General features: G+C 35.8%; 1 protein-coding gene across 5 annotated transcripts in view; it reads right to left on the reverse strand.

The window, feature by feature from the left end:
- The window catches only part of PPP1R13B (protein phosphatase 1 regulatory subunit 13B), a 69,606-nt gene that overhangs the window by 12,752 nt on the left and 42,667 nt on the right, over positions 1-14,187 (reverse strand). For 3 of the 5 annotated variants that reach the window (XM_058806224.1, XM_058806226.1, XM_058806227.1), the window contains exons 5-9: positions 5,831-5,932; positions 4,620-4,794; positions 4,052-4,248; positions 2,140-2,304; positions 1,165-1,345 (exon numbers count right to left, since the gene is read on the reverse strand). In XM_058806224.1, the coding sequence (XP_058662207.1) occupies positions 1,165-1,345; positions 2,140-2,304; positions 4,052-4,248; positions 4,620-4,794; positions 5,831-5,932 (820 nt within the window). The remainder of the gene's footprint in view (positions 1-1,164; positions 1,346-2,139; positions 2,305-4,051; positions 4,249-4,619; positions 4,795-5,830; positions 5,933-14,187) is intronic. The other 2 variants (XM_058806225.1, XM_058806228.1) reach the window with 1 other exon arrangement.

Raw genomic sequence — 14,187 nt, forward strand, 5'->3', positions numbered from 1 at the left:
AATCACTAATATCAATGGGAAATACTGGAGTCTTTTTTTTAAGTTCTGTTAGGCCAGTTTTACTTTCTGACCTTGGGGCTTTTTGGGGGGGAGCATTTCTGACATTCTTTCCTACAGAGAGGTTCAGATTGTCTTCTCCCATCTCTTCCTTCCCATCTGGAAATAATGATGCGAATTTTGCTGGAATATTCAGTTTTAAGTCCTTGACTGTATGTGAATATTGCAACAGCTTTTGTCTCCTAGTCATTCCTTATCCCCTTTTTGATCTCTCCTAGGAGACCAGGTAAAATAAGCCCTATAGTTGGACCAATGGGATCATGCATTTTTATTTGTATTATGTATATTTTACCAGCTTATAATTTCTTAAGAATTATGATTTTTCTAAAGTATGAGCAAACAGATGAGATTCGCTGGAATTGAGAATTTAAGGCACAAATATAACCTGCTTCCTTCAGTCTCTAACAAAAATTAAAGAATAATTCTATTTGAAAATTTTAGATGGAATTATTAATAGTGGGAAACATGGGAGCCAATTTCAGACACAAAGTTCTGGGGAGTTCTGGAGGGGCAGCTTCTTCACTAAATGGGGCAGAAACAAGTAAACAACATCAACGTTATGGTTATTCCATTTCAAAAATGCTTCAAAGACCACAAATTCCCACATCCCAGATGGAGCAAAAACCTCTCATAGTTTTATTCTATTTTCCTATTTAGTCTCTTTCTGACAAGTATTATTATTATTATTATTAATAACTCATTAGTTTTGTTTTACTTGACAAAAAGCAACAAGGTGTAAATAGTTATTTATAATACAGTTTTCTACAAATTTGATTTCATTATTACATTCAAGCACACAAAATAATTGAAAAAGCTATTAAAGACACAACATAGAATCTGTGAAGAAAACATGCCCCTTTTAGGGATGTACCAGCCAGTAAAATTTCAAAGAAAACACTCATTTTCATAAGAAAAAATAATGGAAAGAAGCAAAAATGCCACAGATCAAATGACTGATGTCCAATCCACAGAACAGTATTAACACATTTGAAACTTGCCTCCTCCCCTACACCAATTATGCCAACACTGGGTCTCTGAAAATTACTCCTTTTCTTTATTGCCCCTTTTCAAACCATTTGTATTAATAAACATCACACAAGTACTTACCAGATTTTGATCTTCCATGTGTTGAGTTGGGAGCAATGGTGAGAGACTGTGGCTTAACTGGATCTACTGGTACAGCATAAGTGCCAGCACTTGGAACTTGGATGTAAGGCCCTACTGCTGCCACCCTTCCTGAAGCACTCAGGGATGACTGGGGTGATGAAGTTCCATTAATTCGATTCAACTGAAAACGATCAGACAAATTGACACGTGAATGTCCATTTAATCCAGGCCCTTCTGCATGAACAGGGAGGTCTAAACTTAATTATCTACAACCATGCACTCTAGCTAGGATATCTTACAATTAAGTTATCATACTCTACAAAAAGAGGAAAAAAAACATGGTAGAAAGCACAAATTTTGTTCCTTAAAATCAACACCTCAAAACTTACATTTTTTAGTCACAGCACATACGTCTCTTGTAGATACCTATATCTCTGCAAAGTCTCTTTCACTGTGCCTTTCTCAAGCAAATGGTCTAAAATGAGTTCTTAAATGATCAAATATGTATGTGTTGGGCTTTTTTAAAGCAACACCTCCAGCTAGTAATACATATAGAAATTCAGACTTCATCTCTTAAAATCTTTCTGAGACTCCAGACAACTATTAAGCTTAACTTTATCAAACTGTTTATATTTTCATCCATTTTCCATACTGGAAGGTAAGCATTTTATAAAACTCATTTTTAATGCATTCATGCTTTTAAACATGTAGCACACAGTCATACTTTCCTTCCTAGAAATATAAACTTTTCTGATTTTTAATGCAGTATCATCTGTGCCATAAAGAAAAATAAAAGAAAACATATTCTGTCTTACAGTTTTTGGACACCTATGAGAAACCTTAGAATAGTTTTAAGAGACCTGCTACTTTTATCATAGGTAACTGTATTATTTGGGTGGGAAAAAGGGAGATTCTACGCAGTTTTTATAGGCCCTTGATAAACTGAAGTGTGGCCCTTTTAACAGTTTATCTTACAGGAATGTTTTCTTTTTGACGTGCCTCAACTTTTTTCTTGTACAGCCGTTCGCGCAGCTCGTTGATTCTCTTGTCCATCATGGCCACCTCCATATTGCGTTTGTTCAGGAGCTCTTTCTGCTGCTGGAGCTTGGAGTTCTGCTCCTGGTTGAGCCTGTTACGGATCTTCAAAAACAAACAAAAAAAATAAAACAAATAAAACCCCACTTGTTAGAACAGTTCTTGGCAAGATGGTTTGCAATGCAGTGTTAAAAAACCCCAAAGGAATTTGGATCAACAACTTGTTCTGGTGTCTCTATGGTTCCACACATCCTGTCAAGTTAGCATTTGCAACCATGAACTACTCCTAGAAGAAAAAACTGAGAAAATATCCTAAAAAAGCTAGTGGATGCCTATTAAATACATAGAGACTGCATCTCATTTATAGAAAATGGATTGAGGAATTAGGCAGAAAGACATTTTAGAAAATTTCACTGTGAAGAATTAAATCACAGAAAATGTTTGTTTAAAGTCATGCTTACCCAAGACAGTTTGTCTATCACGAAAACTAAGTGATACAAAACTTATTACAGAAATTATGCTATTGATTCTGTTTCCAGATCCACACAAGACTTTGTGATGTCTGGAAGGGGTGTTAACTGAACTGCTAGTGCAGGGGCTCTACACAGATTTTCCTCTCTGCATGGGGATTAAACCGAAACCTTCACAGCAGTTTTCCAGTGCATTATGAGGTGGATTACTTTTATGGTTTAAATCAACCATGACACTCTCTATAATTACTTCTCTTGCTTTGCTGTTGGCATTTTTTCACACCTTCAATAACTCAGACATTGTCTCAGTGTTCTTATTTTCATGGTAACGTTACAAGCAAAAAACACCTGAGGCAAATTTAAGTCTTGATAAACACATATGGGATCACTGCAAAGCACAAGAGAGAAATCTTCATCTATTGAGCATCTTTGCACTTAGAAATACTCAAGGGCAGATATGCCTTGTACAAAGGAGGAAGGAGTAAAAAGAGAAAAAAGGAGACTTATTCCTAATGCATGAAAACAGAATTAAGTTCTGCTGTATTTGCTCATCTAAATAAATGAGACTAATTTTGAAATTTAAATTAATTTTAAAATGTGAAATACTTAAAATTAAATATATTAGAGTTGTTACCTCAATCAGAATAAAGCCCTCAAATAAAAAAGCCCTCAAAATCCTAATACATTAGCACAGAATTTGACAAAATTTCAATTTAAACTAGATACTTAACTACTTGCATGAGAGCTACACTCTAGATATAACAAGCTTCTTGCAGGAGATATACAACATTGATGCAGGGAATACTGTGTGAATATACTATACTTATTGCACTATGTTACACTATCTAGTGCAGGGAATATAGTGCAGCTTGCATTTCTAATTACTCTATTAAAATGTGTTATTTCATTCCTATGTATTTTGTTTATCCACACCAGACAATGTAGCTATATTTTTACAATACACTTTTAAAATTACAGTCACGTCTCCAAGTTAAGATGACATGTAAGTGAGCTTGCTATACCCAGATAAGTGCAAAATAGAGAAGTACCAAAATTAGTTTCACAAAAAAATTTTGAGAGAGACTAAAACAAATAATAAATTATGTAGACTTTCAGTATTTCAGTATTAGGGTCTGAGAAACTCCCTTCAAAACACTTGCACACTTTGTATCATTACATGTATAAGGAACAAAATAGTTTTTAATGCTAGTGAAGTTTTTTCTGAAAAAAGGCTATATGCCAACTACAACCTCACACATTAACAGCATTCCAATACACTACTTTTATAAGGTGTAACAGAACCGAATTGCCACTCATAAGAGCAATAACAAAACTTTTAAAATCTACAGTTGTAATTCAAATAGCATGTTTTTGTTACTTACCTGTAGCTCTTGATACAACTTTTTTAATTCTACTGCTGCAGGCCCTGTCATTTGTCCATTGTAAGACTGAAACCCGTTCAGTTTCCCTTTCCTTAAATCCTCCAGCTGCTGAGTGAGTTGATCCACTTTTAACACTGCAGCCTGCAGTTCCTGCTGCTTTTCCTGGAACATGGCACTTATATGCTCAATTTCAGTTGCTAAAATTAACAAGATAAAAATAACAAAAAAACCAATTAAATAAGGCAGAAGTTGTTAATTTTTTAATTCTACAAATACTAATAAATACACCATATTAGCTCTACATCTAAAATACATATAAAATATTTGTATAGCAAATTTGCTAACAGTCATAAGATTTCTAATGGTTAAAGAATAGACTTATTCTGACTATGTTTGACTATACAGAGCTAACAAAAAGTTCTGTTGCATACAAATGCCATGGAAACACAGAACTTCCATAAAACAAAAAAATGAAGCTGAGAACCTGCACCAATGCTATAGTGACTTAAAATATATCATTATTTGTTAGTCGTGCAGTGAACAGTAAATAAATAAGAATTCCACATACACAAATTGCCATTCATCATCTTGCTGTAGTCCACTTGTCCTCTCATGGCACGGATTTTCTTCAGCTTTGTCTCTTGGGTTTCAACACGTTCTTTAAGTTTTTGGAGCTTTTCACTCTCAGAAACAGATTGCTGCTGCCGACGTTCTTGCTGCTTCAGGTAACGCAAACGTTGCTCCTGACAAAAGGAGGTTTTAAACAAGACAAATCTGTTACCCATTTTTTAAAAAACAACCTCAACACATTAGCTTAGAAAACCCTACAATTTTGATCAGGTTTTCTACTTCCACAAATCAGAAAATGTTGTATTTCATTGAAATATGTTATGCCCTAGAAAAACCTCTTTAACATCAATTAATAAATCTGTTTCAGAGCAGAGATTCAAGATTTTTGTTTTAGACAAAAAATAACATATTTATATAGACATGCGAATACAGCCCTAGTCTGAGCACTCATTTGAATACATCTGTGATGCTTCCTCTGGCATTTGTTTTCTGCCACTACTAACAGTTTTCTTGCTGTTGGCAAAATAAATTTCCAGTGCTGTTACCCAGCTTCCCAAAGATGACAAAGTATGCCCAACAGACCATTTTAAGGAAATTGACCTGCTGTAAGAAAATATTCCACTTCTAAATAATAATTCTTCTGCTGGGTGCACAAGCAAAAATATTTTTTTAGTATAATTTCCATCAAGAAAGAACAACAGAATCAGTAGGTTGACTCTTAGGTATTCCAAGCATCAAAGGCATGCTGTATAATACTTCAAACAACAATGTCAAAACCATTAAACCCCCTCCCCACTCTACAAACATACTTAGATGCTTCTGTCTCTGAGACATGGAAATGCAATACATAAATATTTATGAATTTGGCATATGCTCACCCCACCCCACTATTACTCTACTGAATGATCCACTAAAGATGAGCATGGAGTCAAGGCAGTTCTGCCACAGATCATGAAGGGAGCCACACATAGAGAAGAGGTAAACATACCCTAGCAATATTTTTGTAAAGACACGTTACATTGGTTGTTCTAGCAGTATTTATGCCAAAAGACTGCACTGCCTAGGCTAAGGTTATTCCAGTAAAATGATGCATTTCTCAAGCAATTTGTTGAGCTTAGAGCTTAACTGAAATGACTTAGTGTGTTTTTTTCTATCCACAAACTTATGCTTGCATATATTGAAAAGAAATGGTCTGTATATAATTATTACCTTAGCAACCAACATTTGCTGTTGATTTTCAATCTGTTGCTGTTGTCGGGCAGCCATATCCTGCAGTTCAGAAAGAGTGAGCTCCACACGTGGATTCCCAACCTGCAGGACAGAAAATGTTCCATGAATGTGCTGATGTGTATCAAGGCATTCTGAGCTGAAAACCTAAACCCCCACTCATCAGGGGAAGGTTAAAAGCTCCTCCCAAGTCCTCAGAGACAGAGGAATGATGGGCACCTGTGAAAGAGTGAGGATCATCAGAGCAGAAGGGAGGGACACAGACCATGCAGAAGGACAGAAAAAGCAAAAAAGTGGGAAAGTGGAAGGAGATGAGAACACTAAGAGACAAAACAACAGGAGAAAAAAAGAGCCCTTATCCTACATTTAACTCCTCTCTGTTCAGATGTTTGGTAGCACTGGCACACAGTCCTGGTAAGGCACACATGATAACACACATACAAGCAGGATTTTAGACAACAGGAGAATCTGAAGCTGCTTTCCTTTCCCAGTATTTTCAGCATAACTGCCTTATGTTTAAACTGCTGGTTCACATCATTGACCTGCCACAGGACAAGACCACGTGAGAACCCTTAGATAAAGGGTCACTAAGATCACACTCAAAGATGGTGAAAATTCTGATATATTTGGCTCATTCAAGGTAAGGGTCTGTGAAAAACAGTCTGTACAAGTGAAGAAAAGTGAAGCTGATTCCCTTCAGATAAGTAAATGACTATTAACTTTGAATGAAATGCAAAGTATTAACAAGGCTCACTCCTTTTGCATTTCAAAACTAACAGAAGCTAAAAACTTAGGATAGAGACACAAATGATGAAAATTCTTTAAAATTCATACCATGTGTGTGACCACATTTCGTATGTTTTAAAACATTAATACATTGTTTCAATATATTAATAATACTATCAAAAAATATGATTTACATTTATAGACCAAATTACTTCAACCACACTTTTTGTATGCAACCTCAAGAAAGAGTGAAATGTTTCAAGAAAAATTCCAGAAGCTGACCTTTGCTATTCAGAAAACCAAAACTCATAACCTTAGAATTGTGGTTTAACCACAACTTCAGAATTTCCACAGAAAGAAAATATCAGTCTTTGAAAAATTATGCTGCAAAGTTCAGAATAACGCAACATCTGTTTCAAATATTTACAAATAATTCAGTTAATTTATTTGATCAATTAAAAGCTGGACTATTCTAATAATTCAGTAAACACTGTAATTTTTTCACCAAATTACATGACTACACTATTAGTAAACCAAACAAACACTACATCACTTGCTACCCACAATACAGTCAACACTGCAGAAAAAGAAAAGATAAATAAATATTTTGGATATATTGATAAATAATACTGTTTCAAATGCTTATAAAATGGAATGAGGTTTGAACATTTTACATACAGAAAAAAAAAAACGCAAACCAAAACCATCCCCCAGTGCCCAAAATAGATCCCACATCAGATTATGGATCTGATCACACCTGACCCCATAGGAAAACTGATTTATCTGCTTTGCTTTTCTGGGCCCCCCCTACTGATACCCAGCATGTGTAGCCTGCAGTACTTGTACTTCACTCTCAGAAACTTCTTTTTGAGACCACATTATCTCAGGCACTTTGAATGGCTGTTTTCATATTTCTACATCAAACTCCTACATAAGTATCAATTATCCAATCAATGCACAATACAGAAGTTTCTTTAAGCTTCATTTAAGAAATTAAAATACTAATTGTTTTAAAGTAATTGAATTATTTTTTGCTACCTGAATTAATATTTCATGTTGCTGCATATAATTCTTCAAAAAAGACAAACATCAATCATGAAAATGAGTCAGATTTGGTTCACTAACTTTTAAAGCTGCTCCATCTTGGACACAGGACATAGACATGTCAGATAAAATGTTTAGATAAGGTTATTGTCCCTGTTTGAACATTTTCCACAGAGCAAGTTACGAAGTGAAATTATAATGCTTATGGAAATAACAACTGAAATTCCTCTTATTAGTCAACACTAATGAAAAATTTTTAGAGTAGAGCAGTAATTAAGAGAGGTGAAGTCCACTCAAGATAATAATTTTCTATTTCAACACAAGGAAGAAGTAGAACTTACTAGTGTGTACTTTTTTTATTAGCATGACTTATGCAGAGAAGAGTCCTTCCCAATATTCTTTCAGGGCAAAGTAACTTGTACTCACTTGTGGCCACCAAGAGAGACATTTTATTATTAATTACTGACTGAAAGGCACTAATTGGCTAAGAAAGTAAGGAAGCTTCTCAAAGTGCCATTCACAAACCAAAATGTGCTTAACTTGAGAAAACAAAACAGAAAACCAGATGCTGCTCCCAAACACCTTCAGGCTCTGCAGACTTCAGTTGGCATGGCCAACTGCGAGAAAAACAAACTTCTGCATCTGCTTCTGCTGGGCTCTGCAGGCAATCCTTACAAGGGGCTCAGAATGGCATCATGGCTTCCCTGGATCACTGATTTTAAAAGTTACAAGGGAAGTACGTGTGAATGAATAGTATTTTCTCAATACACATTTGTGCTTTTTCACAAATATGCAACATGCATCAGACAATGCATCGTATTCCCAATGCTTCCTTTCTTTCTTCTTTAATTACCAGTTGGAAACTAAAAACATTAATAGCCCATTGTATTTCCAGTAGAAATTTTGAGTACAACACTGTCTAAGAAACACAGAGAATTTTTATTCCATTAAGTGATCTTGTTAAAAATATATCCAGACTCAAAAAGTGGTATCTGTATAGGGATTGTGAGCATTTCAAAGTAAAAAAGCCATTTAATGACATGAAAATTAAATATTTTCTAAATGGATATTGTAACCTGGAAAGCACAATAACATAAGAAATTGGTTTGTAAATGCACCAGAAACTAACAGAAAAACCCCAACCCAATTTAATCCAAGAGCTCAGTATTTTTACTGTTCTAAACAGGCATATTTGGAAGTCTCTCTCATAATGCCTAGCAGAAGTACTGTATTATTTTGTATCATGTAAAATATAGAAGATTAATTATAAGATTAATGCAGATATTAGCATCTCCTTGAAGAAGCTATTAACTACTGTAAAATGTTCCATTTACAAAGTCTAATGTCTAAAAACATTCTATAAATGGCAAAGCACAAGAACATGGGAAACAGTGATAATTAACCATTTAAATATAAATACCCTATGAGAAATCTTTTAATGTTCACCTCACTGAATACCAATACCCTTTCACTTCAAGAGCTACACTATACTTAGGGGAAAAAAAATAGCTGAGGAAACAGAGCCTTGAACCTGTAACTTCACTCGCAGTTTTCTCCTTTTCATCCACATAGCAAAAGCAGCAAACAGCATGAGCAGAAGTCCTCTTCAACATCAAATCAATTCTTTTCAGGTAGACTGTTGCTGGCTTCAGGTCTCCAAATCAGCACAGCTTCATTTTTGAAACAGCATGAAAACCACTGAATCCTTCTCTTGCCGAGATCTAGTTAAATTGATTAGTTCAGAGCTCTTCATATTAGTTGAGTCTGCTTGTAATAATGTGTATGCAAACACCCCACAGAGAAAAAGCCTGTCTCAGTCCGACTCCAGAACCTCAGGCAAAGACAGCTCTGTGCTTTCAGCTCCTCAACGAGGCTGCTGGTTTCTCAGATTCTTACATTTGTGCTGCTCCTAGCAGTTATTAACAATTCCATCCACCAAGGCAAGACACTCACCTCTCATAACAAACCTGAGCCTATCACATTGAAGGTCCAGACCTCCTCCTTTCTCCTGCAGCAAGGGAACCAGACCTCCTACAGAACTGAATTCTGAAGGAGGCACTAAAAAGCCACCACAAATACCTACTCCTCCAGATTCCACAGATTCATTTGCTACATGGTGATACATCAAAGCAGACAGTTTTGCTGAATTGTAAATTTCTTTTCATTGATTCACAGCAGCATTTACACAGGGATGAACTCCTAAATGAAATGCCATAGAGCAAACATTGCATTATTAGGCACTGAGAAGTATTGTGTATGTCTCACATAGGCAAGAGTAATTTACACCTATATTCACCAATTTCTTAATATTGACAGGGATCTTAAAAAAATTATACTTGTATTATTTAACATGCATTTTAAAAGGGCATGATGAAAGATAGCATTTGTAATGACCTCGAGTTTCAGCTTCTGACATCATCCTCCTACTACAAGCTAATATTTTACCATTTGATGATTAATATTTTTGAGACAGGTGAGATGAATAGTAATTAAACAGTTTGGGAACCAGTTTATAAGCAGCCTCAAAACAAATCATACCTTAGGCATTTAATTAAGGAAGCAAAACTCTTTAATATTTTTTTCTACATCTTAGTCTTGTCACCCTAAAAATTTATTTTCTTATTCCTCCTTCCTTTCTATGCTGTTTAATATCACAAACCCCTCAGTCTACATACTTCTGGGCTATTATGAATTGCTTACTCATTGGCAACTCACAATGGTAAATGAAAAATTGCACCTGAACTTAAAATACTTCTTTGACAAGCAGGATGTACTGTAGTCAAGGGATGGATTCCAGTGGTTTTTAGCCTTTACTCCCAACAGAAAACTTTCTTTTAAGAGGAATCTAATTATGTCAATATTAAAATAAAAACCCCATGAGACCAACCCTTTGAATAAATTATTTTTTAAAAGATGATTAATTGGGATGTGGTCTGATTTTATGCAACTTTTTTGCTTCCACGCTTAACCCATGAAGAGAATTATTTCTTATAATTTTCTAAATTTGCACTAGTAAGAACAGTTACTTTGAAAATAATAATAAAACATACACTAAATCCATACCTGAGACTGTTATGATTTCAAAAGAGCTTTAAAGGAAAAACCAAATATTCAAAAGCTTTACAGGCCACTATAAGGACTGGTGGTCTCATGCTTTGCTTCAGCAACACCCAGCCAGTAAAGCTAATGTAACCAACTAATTGAAAAAGAAAAGCAGAGTAATACAAGAACTTACTAATCATTTCCTGCACACTATCTCTTCGGATCTTTTTCTAGGTTTGCAAGAACCACCATGTCATTAACGTCCCTTATCTATTTATTCCTTCTTTCTAGTTCACACCCATCTCCCACACAATCTTCTGAAGTTCCCTTCCCAAAACCCTGCATGGGGAACCACAGGTTCAAGTAACTCAAGCTTCCTGAAACTGGCCAAGCTCCACCTTCTTCTGTGCATATTCTTGTACACTCAATCATGTTCTATGAACTCTCACAGATTTTCTAGTCTTCTTCCTATCATTCCCCCCATCACCTGTATCCTTTCTCCCTCATTTAGTACTTCTCTTCTTGTACTTTGTTCCACCACTCTGTTCCTCTCTTGTCACAGCCAGAAATTAATCTGAGGTTAAACCACCAACTGCCAAGGTCAATGCCACTTAAAATGTGAACAACCAGCACACAGAGTTTAAAAAGTCTGTGTCTTAGCTTCTACTGTGGAGCCCAGAAGAGCTGGTTCTGGTTTGCCCATCAAAATGGTGACACAGAAAGTTTTTGCTTGTGTTGCACTACTTTCAACCATCTTTATTAAACCAATATTGTCATTCTGTCAGTATTCAGCCAGTTTATTAAAAAGTCAATACAGAGCAGCTACTGAAAATAAAGCAGCAGATACCTCACCTGCAGCCCAGCTCCACTGTTTATTCTTTACATAGGTTGACACTCCAAAACTGTTACACCGATAAGGAAGATTTTGGCCAAACGACCTTTATAGCAAAACCAAAAAAAAAAAAAAAACCCAAACCAAAAAAACCACAACAAAACCAAAAAAACCACAACAAAACCAAACCAAAAGGACTTCTCTGAATTCCTCCAGACCTTCCTTCCTGTGATAGTAAAGGTAACCATATCCTCAAGGAGAAAAAAATGTGAAAGATACACTTTTTACCCAAATGGGGTAAACACTAGGATATCAAAGACTGAGGGGGTGGGGACACACACCCATCACCAAACCAAAACCACAGTACTATTAGAGGCAGAAACTGCAAGAGAGAGAAAAATTCCAAGAAGCAACAACTTTGAGCTTGTGAAAGAATTTATATCCCCCATATGGACTTCATTGAGGAGACATACAATTCTGCTATTGCAAAAAAAAAAACATTTTCACCATCCTAAAAGGAGAGCACAGCACAGGTGAGGAAGATGCTGCAAATTGTTCCTGAGAAGCTTTAAAATGGCTACATGGAAAGGCACAGTAAATATTTAGGTCTGCACACAGTGAAAGACTCAGCTTTCCATAATCCACAGCAGTTTTAAGTTGCTCTGACTTCCTAGAGCATAGGAGGGAATACAAAATTTATCTCCAGACTAGGGATTTACCTTTGCAGAGCTGTCAAATCCCAGAAACCTACAGAGCTATGTGACAAACAGAACTGGCAGATCTGGAACTAGGTATGCGAGCATGTGGGCAAAGAGGGAGTGAAGTGTATTATATAAATGAGCATTTTCCCAGAAGAAAGCAGAATGACAACTATGAAATGAAAAGGGGTAGGTTGGAGTGATCTCCAGCCACTGAATTCCAGACAGGGATCGGTGCTCTGACAATTCACAGCCTCTCCAAACCAGGGTGCTGTCACCCCCGTGGGCCATCCCTGCATTTCCTCCCCTGTGTGGCATTTACAGCAAAGGAATAACAGCTCTGGCTGAAGAACTCCAAACTGCCAGAGCAGAAGAGAAAGGAACAGCTTGCTTTGCCTGCTGAATCTACCAAAAGACTTCCTAATTCTCCAATGCTAACCTGGACATGAGCAGCAGAAACCCAGACAGGTTCCATCTTTGCCTTAAGCTGCATTCAAAATAACAAAGGGGAGGATGTTCTAAAAAGCCCAGTTGGCAACAAAGCCTTAAGGGTTGCTGGTGAGAATATCCAACACACACCTTGGGTACCTGTCCTTGGCACAATAGTAGTGATGAGGAAAACAGATGGAAGATATCTGAGTTTATTAAGTCACTCCTGCATCAGATAGGTCATAGATGAAAAGTATGTGGCCTCCTTTTGCTCTCTGAGGTCTATAGGAGGAGATGGAGCATCTACTGAAGATTAGTGATTCAGACCTCTGTAAATTTCTGAAATATATTGACCCTGTATATCATCAAATTAAATGTGGTCATATGACCACATTTTCCATAAACTTGATCTTAGTGACACACACAACAAACAATCTGAAAATCCTTTGTCTAAACTCATGTGTAATGCTATAAAAAGACAAAAGAAAGTATCTGTTTTTATTTAAACTAAAATAGAGCTTTGCTGATCTCGACATGGATGACATTATTTCCAGTTTAGTGGCTTTATCCACAGCTCAGCCTTGCATTTTTTTTAATTGGGTCAGAAACATGCCGATAGCAGAAATCCATTTTAAAGAATCCAATGACAATAGCACGTGCCTTTTTTTAGCTTAATGGAAATGAGCGAACTAATTAAACCCAGTAGATACCCAGAATATTGGGAATTAAAGAAAATCTAACTAGTGGGTAATATCTCATGATAATAAAACAATCCTGCAATTAACATCACAAACAGAATTGGGTAATTTTACCCCAAAATCCTATTCTAAAGTATTACTGCATTATGCAAATAAAGATACTAACAGCTTCTTACAATAAAGTTGCTTCAACTGCATCACAGTTTGCTGAAAAATGTCACATTATCTATAGTTGATAAAAATCTTAACCTCTCTCAGTCTACACTGTCTTGTTAGTAATTCCTCCAATTTGCTCATGCTTGTGAGTCACTCCATAAGAAAATGTTTCAAGTCTACTCAGTATAAGCTACAGACTCCAGATTTCCTGTTTTCCCATATTACTTTCTTAGTGAAGCTGCTATTTTAAGCAGAACAGCTATGAAAAGACAGAATTTAACAAGAATGAAAACAATGTTAGAATAGATTTTCCAAATTAGAAATGGATTTAAGCATATATTGAACATCTGCTACATCTGAAATAGACTGCTTATAAATTACTTCTAGGAAAGTAGCATCTGAAACTTGTTTATTTAAAGCACTACTTTCTTCCTTGTCCTTGCAGCCACTTTTAAACAGCCACAGAAATCTTAAGTATGTTTATATTAATTTTAGTCTTGGCTAAAATACCCAGTAGCTGGTTTTTAATTAAACATCAACCTCATACTCCTAAAAAAAAGCATCTTAAAAGACATTATGCATTCTTGTTGAAATATGAGTTGTGAACAAAATCTCGGACCTTTTTACAACACGGATCCTTTTACTCATAGTGATTTTGAGTCATAGACCAGTTACAATATACATTGAAAATACACTGTCTAGATCCTTTAGAAA

The sequence above is a fragment of the Ammospiza caudacuta genome, chromosome 6 (genome assembly GCF_027887145.1).
Source record: "Ammospiza caudacuta isolate bAmmCau1 chromosome 6, bAmmCau1.pri, whole genome shotgun sequence".
Lineage (NCBI taxonomy): Eukaryota > Metazoa > Chordata > Aves > Passeriformes > Passerellidae > Ammospiza > Ammospiza caudacuta.